This window comes from Ambystoma mexicanum, chromosome 10 (genome assembly GCF_040938575.1).
Source record: "Ambystoma mexicanum isolate Mex_15411 chromosome 10, UKY_AmexF1_1, whole genome shotgun sequence".
In the NCBI taxonomy this organism is placed as follows: domain Eukaryota; kingdom Metazoa; phylum Chordata; class Amphibia; order Caudata; family Ambystomatidae; genus Ambystoma; species Ambystoma mexicanum.
The window spans coordinates 685424758-685444746 of record NC_090932.1 but is presented as its reverse complement, the minus strand read 5'-3'; the positions used below and the strand labels follow the sequence as shown (position 1 = coordinate 685444746).

Genomic DNA, 19989 nt, shown 5'->3' with positions numbered 1-19989 from the left:
GAGGACCCTTTTGACTCCATTCCAGTAAGGTTGAAGAGTCTAGAAGTTGTTTTACTTGCGTTTGGATATCCTCAATAGATTGCAATGAAGTTAAGCCTAAGATTCTTTGCTCAGGTATGATGGGCACAGGTTCTAAGCTCGAATTAGGTTCTTCCATGCCAATCCGGGATAAGGCGTCTGCTTTTCCATTCTTGCAGTCAGGGCGATAGGTAATTACAAAATCAAATTCCGCAAAGAATAGAGCCCATCGGAGTTGTCGTGAAGATTGAGCTTTGGCCGTCTTTAAATACTGTAAGTTTCTGTGGTCCGTAATTACGGTGATGGTGTGTCTTGCCCCGAGAAGGTAGTGACGCCAAGCCTTGAAAGCAGATTTGATGGCCAGTAACTCTTTATCGTTAATTGCGTAGTTGATTTCAGGAGGAGAAAATTTTCTGGACCAAAAGGCCACTGGGTGTAGTTGGTTAGTTTTTGGGTCTCTTTGCGACAGGACAGCTCCCATGGCCGAACTGGAAGCATCGGTTTCCACTATGTACGGGAGATCTGGATGCGGGTGCTTCAATACAGGTGCAGAGGTGAATTTGGTTTTCAGGTCCTGGAAGGCTTGTTCAGCCTCAAGAGTCCATTTGAAGCGTTTGTTTTTCTTTAGGAGAGCGGTGATGGGTTGGACTGTTCGGGAAAATTCCGGGATGAATCTTTGATAGAAATTGGCAAAGCCGAGCATGCTCTGAACTCCCTTCACCGAGCTTGGAGATGGCCATTTGAGGATGGCGTCCACCTTTCGCGAGTCCATTCCGACTCCTTGAGGTGTCAGGATGAATCCGAGAAACTCAACTTCTGTGGTATGAAAAATGCATTTTTCGAGTTTTGCAAATAGTCTGTGCTGGCGCAGTTTCTCAAGAACTGCCCTAACATGTTTTCTGTGATCAGATTCTGAAGAAGAGTACACCAGGATGTCGTCAATGTAAACAATGATGCAGACATCGATAAGTTCCCGAAGAACATCATTCATAAAGTACTGAAAGGCGGCAGGTGCATTGCACAAACCGAAGGGCATCACCTGATATTCGAAGAGCCCAAATTTGGTGCGGAATGCAGTCTTCCATTCGTCGCCTTCTTTTATGCGCACCAGGTGATAAGCTCCTCGGAGATCTAACTTGGTGTACACACAAGCGTCTTTCACCTGGTCGATAAGCTCAGGGATCAAGGGCAGAGGATAACGATTCTTAATCGTGATTTGATTTAGGGCGCGATAGTCTATACACGTTCTAAGGTCGCCTTCTTTTTTTGGCACGAAGAACAGAGCTGAAGAAACAGGAGGACTTGGACGGGCGAATAAAACCATTGGCTAGGTACTGATCAAAATACTGACCAAATGCAGGTTCTCAGGTTCCGTAAGAGCATAAATCCTACTACAAGGTAGTTGAGCATTGGGTACCAGATCGATCTGGCAATCATAAGACCGATGGGGAGGTAACGTGTTAGCCTGTTCTTTCTGGAAAACGTCTTGGAATTCTTGGTATTCTGACGGTAGCTGTACAGGGGGGGAAGTTGCTGTGGCTAGACCCATAGCTGGATTTCTTGGATAACAAGTTGGTTCACAATCAGGAAAACTTATCTTCTTTGCTCGCCAGTCAATTCTGGGATTATGTGTTTCTAACCAAGGAATTCCAAGAATTACTTGAAATTGTGGGGCCTTGATCACATCAAACACGATTGCTTCCCGATGTCCATCCTGACCCACCAGTGTCACTTCAACAGTGGAATGCGTTACAGGCCCTGAGGCTATTTCGGTTCCATCTACTGTAGTAATGACATCTTGGGTTACTTTCGGGCGGAGAGGAAGCTAAATCCTGGAAGCCAATTCACGGTCTATGTAATTTCCAATAGCTTCACTGTCGATGTATGCTTTTATAGCATGCAACTGCTGAGGCTGTTTTGGGTCCACGAGCACCATTGGCATGACGAAATGCGAGGTCAAAGAGTTAGTTTTCAAGCTCGGCAAGCGGACCCCTACGCTTGCCGGGCTAGGTCGTTTCCCGAATCAGGTGTCACTAATTCGTTATCAGTAGCTCCAACCACCTTCTTAAGTGGTTTAACTGGACAATTTCGAAGAAAGTGACCGGAAGTCCTGCAATACAGACAAAGTTGCATTTGCCGCCTTCTCTCTCGTTCTTTCTGCGTTAATGGTCCTTTAACACCACCGATTTGCACAGGTTCAGATACGTCGGTACTCTTGGAGGTAGCGTGGGTTTTGATCGGTGCTCGGTTTTCATACTTGAACCGATCTGCTTTTCTATTTTGAAGTATGTGATCAAGTTGAACCACCAAGTCAATGTAGTCTGCGCAGACCTGGGGTGGGTTTACTATCTGAGCTAGAACATCCTTAAGCTCTCCGCGCAGGCCTCGATGAAACAATGTGATCCTTTTGCTTTCTGGCCATCCAGTTTCCACAACCAGTCTGTTAAAGTTAGCTATGTAGGACAGAAGATCCTGATTACCTTGTCGTAAGGATAGCAGTTCGTTATCAAGGGCCTGTCCTTGAGAGTGTCGAGCGAACAATCTTTCCATGCTGGCCTGGAAACCCTGAAAATTCTGGAGAATGGGATCATCCTGATTTACCAATGGAATAGACCAATCGGCAGCACTGCCACTGAGGTAAAATAGTATAAAGGCTACCTTGGTCTGGTCGTTAGGGAAGGCTCCGGGTCTGCATAGAAAGTGTAAACGACATTGGTTCATAAAGACGGCATATTTCTTGGAATCCCCCGCAAAACGTTCAGGCGGGGCCAAAGGCATGTGTCCAGGTAGATTAATTTGTACCGGGTTACTCAAACCCATTGATGTGGAAATGTCTCCGGAATTAGGTAAAGGAGTGTGCCCTGCCTGGGCCTGTAATAACCTTTTGGCTAGGTCATCAGTTCTTTCCTTACATAAGATCAGTTCTCTTTTGAGAGCCTTAGTGTCCTGGCGGGCTGAGTGCACCTCTGCCCTTAACTCCCCCAAAAGCTGGGCCAGCTGGTCAGTCTCGGAAGACTCCATAGCGCCGGGGTGGGAAATTGTGGGTAGGCTTCGCGTTCTGTAACGCTCACCTGATTCCCACGGAGGCGCAGGTCTGGCTTCGAGTGCTGATGCTTCTTCAATGGTGAAGCGCAGGACTCTGAAGATGGACAGGAAGGGCCCTCTACTCTGGCTTCTCCGGCTCGCAGGAATATTCCCCCTGTGCGTGAAAAGGGAGTATTACCTACTGACTGAGTTATGCTCAAGCCTCCCACTCTCTTCCAACCCTCCACGATACCCTTCCACGATTCCCTGTGAAGTCTCACCTTAGGGTCTGAAAGGACGAGCTCTCCATCCTGCTTCTGACGCAGGGGCGCGTTGAGCCCAGTTACTTCACTGGATTGAGGATGGATGGGAGTTCAGGTAAGTTTGATTATACTGGTAAGGCGCTGTAAAAGTTCTGTTGCGAGTTCAAAAATTCAAGCTTTAAATAATAATGTTCATTGTCTTTTTTCAGGTGATGAATGAAGATTCCTTTGGAGACTTCTTGCAACAAAGCGCTGATGTTGATGTCTTTTCCCCATAGGGGCCGGGTTTCGGAATGCCGGAGATATGGCGCCGACCCGAAGTGAAACGTGCAGTTCCAATAAAGATCTGGTAAGTCCTAGATGAGCGCTCAGGTAATGTTTTTGCATTCGCTCATCTAATGTCTTTGTCTTTTTTCCCCATAGGGGCCGGGTTCCTGCTTGGAAGCAGCAAAACCCGAAATGAAATGGGAATGACCCAACAGGTAAGTCTTAGAAGGAAACTGAGCTTTTCCTATTCCCTTCCTTCTCTCACCTCTTATTCTTGTCTTTTTCTCTAGGCTCTGGGAAGTGGCTGTGTATCCGGATGATCGCAGCTGAAGATGGAGGAACCCAGGAAAGGTGAGTGAAATGCAGCGCTGCAGCGATCGTAACGAAATGCTTTTAAAAATGATGTCTTCCCTTTCAGGATCGTCGGTGATGTCTCCGTGGTGCAGATTAGCTGGTAGGTCTCTTGTCTCCCTTTGCAGGTGACCCAAGATGCTGACAGGCGTGGCTGAAGTCCAGATGCAGGAGCTGACACGCTGAGCGTCCAGCTGCGAGGAGCAGAACAACGCGAAGCGTGAGTTGCTGATCGGGTGTGGTTTAAATAGCTTTGGAAGAAGTTCCAAGTGTGTATCCTTCCTCTGATCAGGTATGTATCCTTCCCCGACCACACCCGGGTGGAAAGTAGTCCCACAGGTAAAGTAGTGCCTATTCAGGCCTCAAGAGGGCCTGGATGTGGCAGCATGGTCTGCATCAGGTAAGTGCACATTAAAACACTTGAACACATGTCTAGCTTTATGAGCCTGGCGCCTAAGGCGCCAGGACAGAGGTCCAACATGAGCCTGGCGCCTAAGGCGCCAGGACTGCGTCCAAAGGGCCCCAGCTTGGGCCCGCTGGCACTCCCCTGGGGGAAATGATGCCTGCCTCTGGGGTTGCTGGGTCGGACCTGGCTCCTTGGAGGTAGGCATCATGACAGCCTTAGAGGCCTCAGCTCTGCCAGAACCTGAATCCGAGGACACCCTATCCGCGGTAACCCCGGGGAAGGAGTTGGTTCGCTGCAGAGTCGTGCTGAACAGAGGGCCTACCTCTGCTTGACGAGAGGTCCTGGAGGCAAAGTTCTTAAGGCGGGGCAGAGGAGAAGTGTGGAAGATTTCCCTCCACTGTTACAAAAGATTCTTCAATTTATTTATTTATTTATTTTTATTTATTTATTTATTACATTTGTTACTCGCCCAGACCGTAGGGTATCACGGCGAAAGATACAGGAGAGTTAAACTCATTATTACAATGTTGCAGTTACATTAGAAGAACAAGTTACTTTCTTACCTGGTAACGTTCTTTCGATGGGATGGTCCGACGAAGTATTCCATATCTATGACATGTAATCACTGCAGCACAGCTGTGGTGATTACATGTCATAGATATGGAATACGTCGGAGGACCCAATCCCCTCGAAATAATACATTTTTCTTTATACATAGGTTACAAGATATCATGTAGTCATATACCAGATTCCAATTGGTCAGTTAGCCCTTCGCATTTTGTTTCAGCCTTATTTGCAGTACAGCGGCTGCCCTAAGCAGTGTAGTTGGTCATGGGAGGGTAGGGCTTGAGCGGTTAATATTTATTGAATAACCAGGTTTTCAATGCTTTTTTGAATTTTCGTAAGGAATCCTCGTTTTTGATACTCAGAGGTAGTGCCTTCCAGTGCGAAGGGGCTAGAACTTTGAAACTACTTCCTCCTGCTCTGCTGTATTTGTATTGAGGAACTTCTAAGAGGGCCAGATTATTAGATCTCAGCAACCTACATGACATTTTCTTTTTAATGGAGTTGTTGAGGTAGCTGGGCACTTTGTTGGTGGTACATTTGTAGACGATACTAAGGGTTTTGAATATGATCCTTGCTTCAATTGGCAGCCAGTGGTTTTCTCTTCTAGTGCCGGATATATGTTCAGATTTCTTTACCCCTTAAGCCGCTCTGAGGGCTTTATTCTGTAGTAATTGGATTTTGTTTAAATTGGTTTTGGAAGTTCCTAGGAAGAGGACGTTGCAGTAATCTAGTTTTGTTAGGATTAGGGCTATAGCCAGGGTGATGCAATTTACAGGGGTGAGAAATTGGCGACTGAGTGCAATAAGTTTTGCTGTGTAGGCTGTGGACGAGGAAAGGGCTGCTATTTGTTGATGCATGGACAGGTTTTCGTCAATGTAGACACCTAACGTTTTGACTTGTTTAAGTACTGGGATCCGGGTACCGTCGATATTAATGTGAGAGTAGTCTGGATGGAGGGTGCTTATTCTTTTTTGGGAGCCCACCATGAGGACCTCCGTTTTCTCATCATTTAGGCAGACTGTTCAGGGCCATCCAGTTTTGGATTATGGAGTAAACTTTATTAATGGTGAAGGTGTCTTGGGTGTAGTCGCCTGTAATAGGGATGAGGATCTGTGTGTCATCTGCGAAATTAGTGTAAATGACACCCATATCGTCTAAGGCTGAGAATAAAAGTTTAGTATATGCATTATAAAGGGTGGGGGAGAGGCAGGATCCCTGGGGGACTCCAATGGGTACTATTATGGGGTCCGCTGCAAAGTTTCCAATGGCAACTCTGGATGTACGGTCAGTGAGAAAGGATTTGATCCAGTGTGTGGCGTTGTTGTAAAGATTAAAATCTTTTTTAGAGTGTTGCATAGTTCGTCATGATCTACCAAGTCAAATGCTGCTGATAGGTCCAGTAGCAGTAGTGTGGCTAGTTTGCCTGAATCTCTAATAGAGTCTATTTGGATTTTAAGATCCAGGAGAGCTGTCTCAGTGCTGTGATTAGGCCTAAAGCCTGATTGTCTGGCTCCTAGCAGGTTATTTCGTTCTAGGTGAGTTTGAAGTTGGTTGTAGGCTATTTTATCAATGGTTTTAAGTAAGAATGGGACAGTCGTTATGGGCCGGTAGTTTGTGGGCACTATTGGGTCTAGTGTGGGCTTTTTTAGTAGAGGGGTGACCCAGGCCGCTTTAATGCTGACTGGGACCTGATTTGTGGAGAAGGAGGTGTTTACAAAGTTAGTGATTATAGGCGTGAGAGTGGGGGCACAGTTTAATTAGGTGTGCTGGAAAGTTATCTCATTTGCAGTTGGACGCTTTAAGTTTGGCTATAGTATTAAGTACTGTATCATGAGAGACTGGTGTGAAGTTGAAGAGGGGGACGGTATTTTCTATAATCGTGGAGATCTGGTTGGCCGTGGAGTGTTTGTCGGCCAAGAGGTTTCTTTTGGAGATAATTTTGTTTTGTAATAGTTTAATTTTAGTGGCCAAGGCATCTTGGATGGTGGTGTACCATTCTTTACTTGGTTTGAATGGGTTAATTATGGGGATCGGATTCTCAAGCTCCTTGAGTATGGTAAATAGCTCTTTGCTATCGGAGGCCGCATTAATAAATCTAGTATTGAAGGCATCTGCTTTATGGGCGATGATGGCCGATTTATAGGTTTTGTTTGCAGAGTTGAATTCTTCCAGAGCTTCTGGGGTGTGGTTTTTCTTTAGGCGGTGTTCAAGCGATCTTTTGATCCGTCTAAGAGAGACTAATTCCTCGTTGAACCAAAAGGAGGACTTTTTGTCTTTACGTTTGGTTTTGTTAACGCAGGGTGCTAGGGCGTCAATTGTACTGGTAAGACAGTTATGGTAATGGTCTGCCAGGGCACAAGGTTCTTTGGCAGTAATGATATTGTTATTGAGGGCATTGGCTAATAGGGGGTTGATGTTCCTTGTTACATAGGATTCTTCAACAACCGTTTTCGGTAAGTCTGTTTTTTTGCACAGGATAGTGAAGTTTATGCAATGATGGTCTGACCAGGGCACCGGGGTGATGGAGTCTATGATGCCCTGTGATTGAGAGGACTGCAAGCTGAACCTGCGTCTCAGCGGTGGTTGGGCCCCAAACACTCAAGAGTGCATGGTGGTCCGATGCCGGGAACAAGCGGTCGCATCATGCCAAACTCGTGAATCCTCCTGTAGCCGACATGCGCCGGGGGAGGCAAGGCACCCAAGGGAAGTTGAATAAGATTGCAAAAAACAAAACGGGGAGCAAGAGGAAAGCTAAAAAAATATCTGCGCTGGTCGCCGATCCAACAACGTCTGTGCGGAAAAAGAGACTGAGGCGGGACACCGGAGGGTGGGGCCTCGGCAGGGCGTTCCCAAGCCTGAGGCCGCAGCCCTGTACGCTATACTAAACTTAAAGGGGAAGCTCCATTTTTCATTGCCAAAGGTTCCGGTACCGTCTCCATATTGGGGGGCGCCAATAAGGATGGGGGAAGGGGACGCGATGTAGGAGTATTGTGTTGTTTCAATGTTCTTTTTTTAAACGTCTTAAGAAAGTAAAATGGGACCACGGGAAGTAAAACAAGCATTAGCAATGCCAACAGTTTGTGCTTTGTGTAGGCATGGGAAAGGCACATGCCAGGCACTGGTGTAGTGGTCTTAACTGCCCATTGAGGGTAGCAGGTGCAAGTACATGGGCATGGAAAAGCAGTGCCTGGTAAAAACATAATACTTACATACAAGCCAAAACAGTTGGCTTTGCCAATGCTAGTTTTAACAGAACTTCGGTGAAGGACGCAGATAGTGCTTATAAATCAAGTGACTTAAGGCCGACCTGGCTAAGACATGCTTATTACACCTATTAACCCTCATAAGTCTGCTTTGAAAAAACACGGGCAGGCACACTGAGTGCAAAGTAGGATGGCAAGGGTTGATTAAAGCAAGCTCAAAGAACTCCCCGGAGGAGGTGTTTCGGGCAGGGAGGGTCAGGAAATGGGTGGGAATGGCTATGGGTAGTTAATGGGTGGGCAAATAACCAAACAACACCTTCAAGCTTTGTGTCCCTCCTCATATGCCGTTTCTCTCCATCTGTATTCTAATCCAATAGTGTAGGATTACAGGTTGTGCTGCCACCTAAAGTCGGAACTAAAAATGAGACTAAAAGAATCTGAGAATATTTGGGTAGTAAAATGCAGGTAATAGGGTGGATGATAAGGTACGACTTAATGATGCAGGACATACTGGCGCATTACATGAAAAAAAGGTATTGACAACATATGTGATTACACCCAGGCAAGGTCTATGGCTAAGAAATAGTCTGGTGTCTTTTTACAGCTCTGAATTGTAGCTACCTCAACCAGTGCTCCAGATAAGATTTTGAAGTTTTTACTCCCTATTTTTTAAAGTTGGCAGTAAAATTATGTTTTATTGAGTCAAATTCCCAATGGGAGTATTTTATAAACGATAAAAATGTTTTAACTGAAAAACGTAAATGGTTTTTTAATAATTAATCCTTTGCCCCTAATTATACACATTAAAAGATACAGGTTTACGTCTTCCAAACATGCAGTAATAATAGTAGTTTCTTTCTGTGGCACTATGTACACTACTGGTCCAAACATATCCATATAGGTTTGTGGGTGAAAGCAGGAGCACATGATCTTACGCGATCTTGCGTGTCCTTTCCTATTTTTAGTTGGGAGTATTTCTACTCCCTATTTTTATTTTTGCAGAGCATTTGCCTATTTTTAGAGAGTAAAAATCTGTAAGGCTGACCCCAACAGAGACAGATCAAGCAGCACATCTGCTATAGAAGGTCCAGTGGAACATGCATCTGCAACAAGGACAGGCTCCACATCTGCGACTAGAGGGCGAACAAGCAGAATATCTGCACTATAGCGAGAGCAAGCTGTGTATTACCCACTATAGGCCGAGCAAGCTGCACATCTGGCATTAAAGGTTGATCAATGCACACATCTGCCCACCGAAGCTAAGGAACACATGGATGCACCGCAAGAGGAAGGACATACTTCTAATCTGCCATCAGAGCCAGAGAAAGCTCTATATTTTGGAGCCCTGTCCAAGCAAGCAGCAAATCTGCGATTAGAAGAAGTGGTAGCTGCACACTTGAGGGCAAAGTGAGAGCGAGCTGCACATAACACCAGTGGCCCTGCCAACTACACATCTGCCACCATGACCAGTGACGAACTGAGGCTGGGCAAAGCACGCCTCTGACACCAGAGGCAAAGCAAGCACTACATCCGTCATAATACAAGGCATGTGCAATTGGAGGAAAAGAAACCAGCTCATCTTTAACAAAAAACCGGAGCAAGCTCTACATCATTCATCAGCAGAGGCAGATAAACTGTAAACCTGCTACCACACAGAAGAGAATGTGGCACATTGTCCACTACAGACAACTGCATGTCGTAGATCTGCCTTCGGAGGTCTTAGCAGCAAAGTGCATATTTTGCTGCTAAAGATGGCATAAGGTATACTTATACGTTATCAGCGTAAGAGAAAAGGCACACTGTGACATGCAATGCCAACAGCAGGCTGCTCACGCTTTGGTAGATCGTTGCACCTCTAACTGTTGTCGCCGAAGACAATGCAATGCAAACGAGGCTTCCTCATGCAGTATGCCCCGCTTTCTGTAGGAAGAAAAAAGCCATGAAAGAATATTTAGCTGGCGACTTGGTCCAAAAATCTAACAGGTACCTCACTGCCCTGCAATACTCATTTATGTGTCGCACTGAGGTCACAGGAAGGTGACTGCACATTTACATAAGAATGAACATAAGAATGAAAAAAGTGTTTTATTTTCTGAAATTGATTTATTGTGTCAATAATTCTGAACTATAATGAAGTGTATTATGTGAAGGAATGACAGTAAGTGTCTTCAGCAGGCGAGTGCCTTTATTGTAAGGCAATTAAGAACACCAGGGAGTAAGTCGGATCAGAGCAAAGCAACTGGCCATCATATCATACACCCATCCTAGACGGCAGCAACTGTCCCCAACCGTAGGATACAGAACCTTCACAAATAAATAGACCAAAGGACTCCCCACGGCTGTCACTCACGCAGTGTTCCTACACAAAGCATACAAGCAGGAAGGACCAGATACACCAAATCCTTTCTGCTCAAAACCTGTCTGGTAGCTGGCACTTTATCATGGCCTTAAACTGAAGGGACACACACTTTTACATCCTAGATCCTATAGAAAATAGTAAATGTGTACCAATGCGTGTAATGTAGAGCTCCTTGGATAAGAGCAGAATATAAAATGTTCTATTCTTGCATAATAAATATTGGTCTACTTTGTTTCAACAGTGAGATTTCGTTTTACTGGAGCCAAAGTATTAAAATAGTTCCCCAGGCCGATGACATAAGGAGCATGAAGAACTTTAACAGCCGCCTGTATTGGAAAGATTACATCCTTTGAGGGGATGGATAGGGCTTATGAAAGTATAAATGCTCAGCCTATCGCCAATCACTCATCAGGGCACCAAGAGTGCTAGCACCGCCACATGACATTTGTCTCAAACTTTGGATCCATATACATCATTAGGAATGTGTCCATTAGCCAGTGCTAGGCCCAGCTAAAGAGCACGCCTGGGAGCTTCGGAGATGGCACCAGAGAAATGACAGCACCATGCATGCCCATGCTGCATCCAGGAATCCGAACTATCTGACAGTTCCTCCCTGACTTTACACACGCTTACAAGCCCCACTGCTCCAACGAATAGCGGGTACTCGGATCTCCATAGCCACAGTCCACTGCCATCTCACCCGCTTGGCAGGAGGTATTTCTAACATATCCTTTTCTCTATATAAAAAACGGGCACACTTTGCCTGTTTTTGAATGGATTTCCCTCTCTTTTTTCCATACCCACTGTTGGACTTCCATGTTCTCCCTCTCCTCATATGTACCTAACATTTTTAAGTACCTCGGATTTTCATTGTTTTCCATTCCCAAATATGAATTTGTAACTATATATTTTATTTTTCTGTTTAAAGTCAAATTTTGCTCCTTATTGTTCTCCCCCCGGAACCCCTGGCTTTTGGACATACTGTCAGTTTGGTTTTTTTTAAATTGTGTTACTGTCATTAATAATAAACCTTTCACAATAATTACATTTTTCTAAATGTATACAAAACATTAAAGAAATTCATAAAAGTTATTTCGTAAATTCTTTCTAAAATGTCATACAATTGCACTACATATTTTGTCAATGTTATAGTCAAAGATACTTGCTGTCCTTCCATAAAACGATGCCATAATAATATGGCTGTAAAATCATTATATTCTAGGACACTTTTCTGGAGTTCCAAGTATATTTACAATTAGTCAAGATCAGTCTCATTGTTTCTCTTTCTGAGATTGAATTACACAGTCTGCAATTTCTATGGCCTATCTATGTACATTCTCAGACCTAATACTTCTCTGGATGGAACCAAATGCCTCCTAAATCTCATATAAACCTTCCTAGGCAACAGGAATTAAGAAGATAACCAGGAAAAGTATTCCTTTGTCTTGTATATTTTGCATATTCACCATGCAGAGAAGATGTTTTCATCTTTTCTTTGGTGTTACTCAAGTTCCAGTGAAATCATTTCTTTTAAACTCTTACACATTACTTAACACTTACCATACCATTAAACAGTCTCCCGTCAAGATCCAATACATTTACGATGGTGTCATTTGCTTCTACAAAATAATCAATCACAAGCTAATTTAATCTGAGTGATAATTTGGAAGTGTCCAATACGTTTTTCAATGTTACGAACATATTTCATATTACAGTAGTCTAACGTAGAAACAATTGAGAACTTAGAGAATTAAAAAAATATTGTCTTCAGTTGGGAAATAAAATAATTTGTTTTATTCCCGAGTCTTTTCTAAAGCTTTATAATGGATGTACCACTGCAGAAAATAAAACCTAGTTCAAAGACTGGACAATTTCTATCACTTCGTTTCCGAAGGCACGATGTAATGTTTTCAGTTTCCTGCATCTGTGGATTACCACCATTTTGGATTTATTGGTTGGTGCTTGACACCTCCCAAGTGTCTCTCTCTCAGGTCTCCGCCTGCTCGTAAAGACCAAATGTCTCTGGGTTTCTTGTTGGAGCTTAATGCTGGGGCCTATTACTACATTTCAAAATCCAAGTCCCATGCTTTCCTCCACATAAGGGGACTCATGATCCCTTGTAACAAAGTCTTATTCAAAACAATTAGTTCTCTTCTTAATTCTGCAAACAGGCCTAAATGCCTAAATGCCTGACCACCCTCGAGCCAATGGCATATCACATAAATTAGGGCGCTGGGCATCTGCAACAGTTCTCTCAAGACTTGGGGAAATCTATCTGTATTGCAACCCACCCAGGGCCAAACAACTGCTCACCTCGATGAGTGTAGCCAATGTCAACAAGCCCTGGACATTGTGAATGTAGCACTTTACAGATACTCCTCCACATAAGACTATTATTTGAGCTTTGACCCTGGAACGGGACCCAGGCCTCTTGAAGCCATATGTGTGCACTTTGTTTGCTGTGCCTCCCCTTCTGGTGTGCAGTTACGGCTCGTCCAAAGTGAAGGGTGCTGCTATGTCATGAAGATGCCGGGTACTTCGGTGATGCACAAGGTTCTGAATTCTACTCGGACGATTCCATGCTTTGTACCATTTTCTTACATTTGGGAAACAAACCTACGTTTGCTGTGCCTCCCCTTCTGGTGTGCAGTTACGGCTCGTCCAAAGTGAAGGGTGCTGCTATGTCATGAAGATGCCGGGTACTTCGGTGATGCACAAGGTTCTGAATTCTACTCGGACGATTCCATGCTTTGTACCATTTTCTTACATTTGGGAAACATTTGGGAAACAAACCTACAGCGTTCGCAGTAAGCTAATAGGAATACACTTTCCACAGATTTAATTTAACTTCAGCAAACACATCAACAAATCTTACACAGCATCCCTTCTAGTTAAAAGGGCAGGCATGCACATGCAGACACAGGTTCAATAGTGACCACAAGCGCTCACTTACAGAATCCGAGGCGATTTGGTTGTCAGCGCTGGTGAACTCTGACACAAGTTCATCGGCTACTTCATTATACGAAGTTGTTCCTTTCCGCTGAACTTTTTCACACACTTTCATTGAAAAATGCCTGAGACCTTTTCCATTTTTATCTCCTTTTTTGCTTCTTTTGCTGCAGTGAAAAAGAAAAACTGTTACAATATGTTTGTGTACAAAATTGTCAAATGTTTAACTTTTTACACATTTTCCTAGGACACTGCTGCATCATGTGAAACACACGTCCCTGTTTACAAGATGGTACCTGCAGTCATTTCTGGCACAGAAGCAAGAATGTAATTGAAGTCATGCTATGCTATACAGCTTTTATACTGGGCCAATCACAACTTGGTGGTCTTACGGCGCCAGCAACTTGGTCTGAGAAATTAGCATAGTGTGCCCCCGCCCAGGATAAGCAGGCCATAGTCTATGATATGATAGTTTATTTAGATAACGCCTATACACAATGTGTTTTAAAGCGCTTCAAGGCAAGGGAACCAGGGAAAGTACAATGACATTCTTACAGGCCATGAACAGTAAGGATGTGAAATTAACTATCGTACTCGGCCCGACGACATTTCAGATAGTGCAAGAGCTAAGACATAGATAAGGAAGGGAGGGCGAGAGTGGAAAGACAGGCGACTACCGTACTAGGCCTAACGACATTTCTGGTAGAGCCGGAGAAAACAAATGGTTAGGGAGAGGGGTGCAGAACGGGAGGGGAGGAACAAAACAAGCGACTATCGTATTATGCCTGACAACATTTCAGATAGTGCTGGAGGGGACTGCGGGGGGAGGGGGGAAGCAAGTAAGGGGAGAAGGAGGAGACAGACGAGGTTGCTATCATACTAGGTCCAGGGACAGTTCTGATAGAGTAAGTGCATAGAAGGGAGGAGGTGAGGAGATAGGAGAAGGGAGAGGAGGGGAGAACAGAGAGCAGGGGAAAACAGAGAACAAGCGGTCAAAAAGAGTGGAGAAGCAAAAAGGGAGAGCAAATACAATTGCAGAAGTCAGTAGTAACATCATGGAGTTAGAAGCGTGGGAAAAGGGCAAATGATAGGGGCAGGGAGAAGCAGGAATTGGTTAGCAATGCACAAAGTTAATGCAAATTGGGAAGATGAGATGGAGTTAAGGTAACGTGGTTGCATACATAGGAGTACGTTTGTAATGGTAGACGGGATGACATAGAAAGCTGATCATGAAAGAGGGCACTTAAGAAACTTGTGGTAAGCATTTTCACATGAGGGCAGTGTATAGTACGTTGGGAGGAAGTACTGGAATTAGTGGCAACATGGTTGTGTGATGGCCCCCGAGATGTGACTCTGCGACTGCTAACCCAACTGTCAGTAGTGACAGAGCCCCCAAATATTGGCGATGCTCTGTGTACACTGTATCCTGGGCCCTGGATGCTCAGAGTCACAGGTGGTGCTGAACCTTTAACAGTCCAACCGTGGGCAGAGCACATACACCAATGATGATGCTATGCAATGGTACATCATTCAGTTTAGCATACATGATGCAAATAAAACATAGCATCACACAGACAACAATTAAGAGGATTAGCAATTTCTAAACTCACAGTGCTTGGCAGTGGATCATTCAAATGGAGATCAAAACACAATTATGGTGCCGCCTTGTCTTAAAATGTTCCAAACTTAAGTATTTTCGTTTAACTCAACTGAAAAACTACAATGTGCACAGAAGGCGCAGTGCAGGGCCCATCCATTCTCTAATCCTGCTTCTGGGGCGCTCAACTTAGAAGACTATATTTTGCAGTATTGCAGATCGGGACATCACATGCCAAACTTGGTTTCTTATATAACTTAGTTTGATATCTTAATTTCCAAGTGACAGAGTCGAGTTCCTCTTTGCCTAGTAAGCATTTCAAAGGTTTCTCTGCGAGTGCCAATGGGAACCAAATGGGCAGATGCACTGTTGCCCATGCTGCTTATATTTCTATACAGCTGAAGTCGAAGGTGAATAACTGGCACGGGGGGAGGGGGATCGTTATCAATCTCCCCAACTACATGCAAGAGGGAATGGGCTGAGGAAATCCCCTGCACCAAAAAACAGAAGATCCAGACACAGGACAACCTTTTACTTGTCTTTATTAAAAATTCAATGACAGGGATTTAAACATGAACAATTCAGCATTCTCCACACCCGCTCATTAGTCTTGAGCCTGCCATCCAGTTTTGTTAACATACGATGTGACAAAATGAAGTTACATCCTAGAAAACCTAACAGGACTTGGGATTGTTAGTAGGGTAAACTATATACACAATCTACAAAGGGTTAAAGTGGCAATTGGGAAAAACATATCCATCAGCTCCTCCTGCGACCACCTGCCTTAAATGAATAGGCTCTGTCTCGCAGGTTCAGATAACGTGTGTTGAGACCACAGAATTGATTTATCCTGCATGCAATTATGAGGATTTTCAGCTTGTATTCTGTGCAGGTGTCTTACCCTTTCTCCTGACTTGTAACTCCCCCCTCTCTCAGTGTTCTTGGCAAGGATGTGCACAGCGCTTCACTAGAAGCCAGGTCTGCGCGTCTCGGTGAGATCAGCTTATCAGTTCATCTCTGCATTCTTGAGTCCACTCTGTTCCTTCCATTCATTCCAAAATACTTGTAGCTTCCATTTTGATTTACATGGCAGCCCATGTTAGTTGTGTTTAAGCTTCAGCAAGCAATTCATGTTTATGTGTATGTGACTTCTATCGGTTTCTGCTCAGCGAAAGTGCGTGTGCGTCATCTATCTGAGTCATAAGCATGTTCTTTCTGTCTATCAGCAATAGATCTACAGTGTCTGCGTAGCATCATGCAGGGATGCCTATGTACTTCATGTCTAACGCATCTATGTCAGAGTGTCAGCTGTGACATCATCAGCTTATTTGATGTTATAGTCAGTCAACCTGTTCCATTCATTGCAGCTGTAGATCTTCAGCAGCGTCAACAGGACAGGGTCTGAATGGCAGTCTGAGTGAGTAGCATCTTTCACACCTGCGACACATCAAAGATGGGGAGGAGAGGCACAGGAACAATGTACACCTTTCGTTTCTTTGCCGTCGAGATGCGAGTGGGATAGGCACAACAAGGGCCACATTTAGGTCTCCCTCTTCAAAGGTCTCCAATGAGCCCGTGTCTATGGATACCTCATTAACAGTTGGTTGTTCTACCTCTGAATGGATTCCCAGCTTTTAAAATAAATTTTCATAATTATTCCCATGTCCCCCGACCAGCTTTATGCTCTGAAAATAAGCTTATTTAAAGTGATGTATGAATGCTTGGCCCACATAAAGAGCATCTTAAACAGGAGTTTCCGAGAGTATCCTCCAGTACACCCACCGCTTCAGACCAATACTTTTACTTTATTATTTAATTACTTTCTGAGGCACCCAAGTAATCAGTATCTTATTGGGGAATTTTATGTAGACACCAGAAAGGAAAGAGATCATGAACTTTAAATGCTCACCCTCCCTCAGAGTAGTGCCCGGCTCGATGAATTCTCTATAATGCCCGAGAGAAATATTTTGCCCAGCCCTATCTTAACGATCTTAACGAGGACCCCCTCAAGGAAATCCCATTCCACAAGATCACAAGAAATCGGGGCACTACGAAGCTCAGGAAGGCATTTTTTGTCATTTCTTCTTCACTTAAGGAAATCAAAAAACGTTTAGTTTAAACATTTCTGCAGACTCAAAACGGATGGCCAACGAGAATATTATGGCTAATGCTAAGCAGCGTGCCAAGGTCCTACCTGGCACTTTATGTCAACAGGCTAGGGGCTGGTTTGATACACTATAAAGTTCTACACGCATCCATTACTGCGCCACCAAAAAAATATTGTTCAAAAGCAGTTATGTTTGTTCATTTTCAGCCTTGTTTATTTTTAGTTGCAGCCCATATTGATGACACATGTTTCGGCACTCTAACTTTGCCTTTCTCAAATCTGGGCAATTATTCTTATACAAATTACTATCCAAACGATCTTTTGTTGTTCATGGTTTCTCTAAATGACGTGGGTGATACAAATGGAGAGAGTCCCGTCAGACTCGTGGACGAGGTACGTCCTGAAAAGTCACAATTCTGGCATCAAGCGTCGTGTATTTACTAGGCCTAGATCGTTTGGATAGTAATAGAACAAGGCTGAAAATGAACAAACATAACTGCTTTTGAACAATATTTTTTTGGTGGCGCAGTAATGGATGCGTGTAGAACTTTATAGTTTCATTTTTGACAAGCGAAGTGGGGGAACTCTGTGTCTTCGCTCTCTACACACATCATTGCGACACGATTGAGTTATTACTTTTGTATTAAGTCGCGGAGGTTTAAGAGTGCAGCTAGAAAAGTTCCCCAAATTTGCAAACCTGGTTTGATACACCTTGCAGGAAGGCCTAAAAAGCTGGATCGTTCATTTATTGGTCGATGAATGCACAATTATTCAGCAGTAACATCAGCTTAAAAGAGGGTGCTGCAGAGGGAGGTTTGTGATCGGCTAGAAGAGTAAATTGTTCAACTATAGAAACCAGTGATTTTTTGGAAAGCTGTTGCAGCAACCCCGAGTTCCTTACGGATGCATATAGTCTGCCCTGTGATATCAACACAGAGAACTCTGGGAGCATTTAAAGAATCTTTACAATTCATATTTTAATACATCTCATTCGCAAACTAGGGGCTCTCCCAATGCCAACAAGATATTATGATATGATATGGCATTTATAACGCGCTTGTACAAAGTGTTTCTAGCGTTGGGCTCTGATCAAGAAAATGTAAGAAGGTGTTGTCTAGATCGACATCTAATAAGTCACCTTAGTCAAATTCTGTTCCCCTGGCTTTATGTTGATGTCACCCTTCATTTGGGTCCCACTGTTTACTTTTATTGGAAATGTTTAAGTTTGAATGATTGTACTAACTGAAAATAAGCTTTATTTATTCCCAATTCTCTGGGATCTTTGTTCCTTGACCCCTTGATTCGCCTTAGGTCCCCCTCTCTACTAATTTTTCCCATCTCTTCTCTGTCTTTAGGCCTCTGATTTTAAACTAATACTTCTGCTTCTTAGTCTTGCTTCGCCACTTTGGATTGTCTGACTCTTTCTTGGCTCTTGACATGGCTATGGACTTCAACTGTTGAAATCACATGGTCACTTCCCTCTCCAGCTATTTCCTCTTACTTTCACCTTGGGTTTGGAAGACCTTTGTGGGACCCGACTCTAGCCCCAGCGGCTTGGATCCGCTCTGTGGCTCGGTATTCCCAAGTTAGGTTTGGTTCTCAGCCTTCTCACTACTGTTGACCAGCTCATTGACGAGCATGGGCAAGGGTGCTTTCCACAAGCTCAGTTTACTTTGCGAACTCAGTTCTCCAGTGTCACCCTTTTCTATATATGGTTCAATGGCATGAGAAGTCTTCCAAGTGCCATACTTTTCCTTCAGAACAGCATCTTTTGTCTGACGCCCATTTTTATCCTCACCCTCTGCTTTTGGCCTCATCATATGATGAGCACACGGTTGAACACATTCTTCGTTCCTTGATGTTACGTTACTGGTTCACACCACACTGTTACAGTGCATGCAAACATTTAAATATACAAGCTCTTTTAGATTAAAGGAGGTTTGGGACTGTATGGGAAACATATGTGAGGACTTCTTATAGAATCGACTGTGCAGATGTATGTCGTCAAGCCATTTCCAATAGCCTGCTATGGGTCTGGTTTGATTAGTTATGTTGACCCCTCTTCTCTCCAGATCATAGAGAAGCAGTTATTACACATGCTGCTGTCGATCACTCAATCAGTGTCCTTGTCTATCCCCTTGGTTGTCAACTAGTGATCAGTAACTCCTATTCTCTTGACTATTAAGTCAAGTGATGGCCTAAACGCATCAGCCTTCTCTCACTCTCTCCCCCAAGGGTTCTTCTAGGTGAGACCAATCTTAAATGCCCAGTAATATCTGGGTCACGCAAAGGAATGTGGTTCCTTTCTCAACCACTCTTTTTCACTTAGTCTCCCTCTTTCTAATCCTTCGGTTCCTGATGTTCCCTCCTTCTCCCACTCTCTACTTTCTTCTACCTCTCTCACTATGTCCCGCTGATGGTCACACAACTCCCTCTTACTCGGTTTGCATCTCTTGTCCTCTTTCCGTTCATCTCTCTAAGCTCCTCTCCTCTCCATTACTCTGTGCTCCTCTAGAACCCTCCACTTTTCCCAGTTAAACTCAGCCCCTTGTCACCCTCTCATCCACACTTCTCACCCTCACTCACTTATTCTCCTACTCTTTCACCTGGAGTCTTTCACCCTTCTCCCTCACCCTACCATGCACTCACAAAAAGTACTACTCGCTCTCACAAACCAACGCCTCACATTTAACACGCTCTTGCCACCTAAACATTTCGCTCCACCATCCTTTCTCCACCTGGTGTCTTGGTCAGCCTCCTCTCTCCTTAACCTCCCCTAACCAACCCACACTCCTACATCCCCCTGGTGCCCTTAAATACTGCCTCTTCTGTGTGTTTTGCCTCCTCACCCCCCTTAAATTGGCTATCAAATGCACAA

The 19989-nt window shown here is 44.2% G+C and overlaps 1 protein-coding gene across 3 annotated transcripts in view; it reads right to left on the bottom strand.

Moving 5' to 3' along the window:
* Positions 1–19989, bottom strand: part of TFDP2 (transcription factor Dp-2) — a 751258-nt gene that overhangs the window by 323971 nt on the left and 407298 nt on the right. For all 3 annotated transcript variants that reach the window (XM_069618279.1, XM_069618278.1, XM_069618277.1), the window contains one exon: positions 13412–13574. In XM_069618279.1, coding sequence (XP_069474380.1) covers positions 13412–13574 — 163 coding nt within the window. The remainder of the gene's footprint in view (positions 1–13411; positions 13575–19989) is intronic.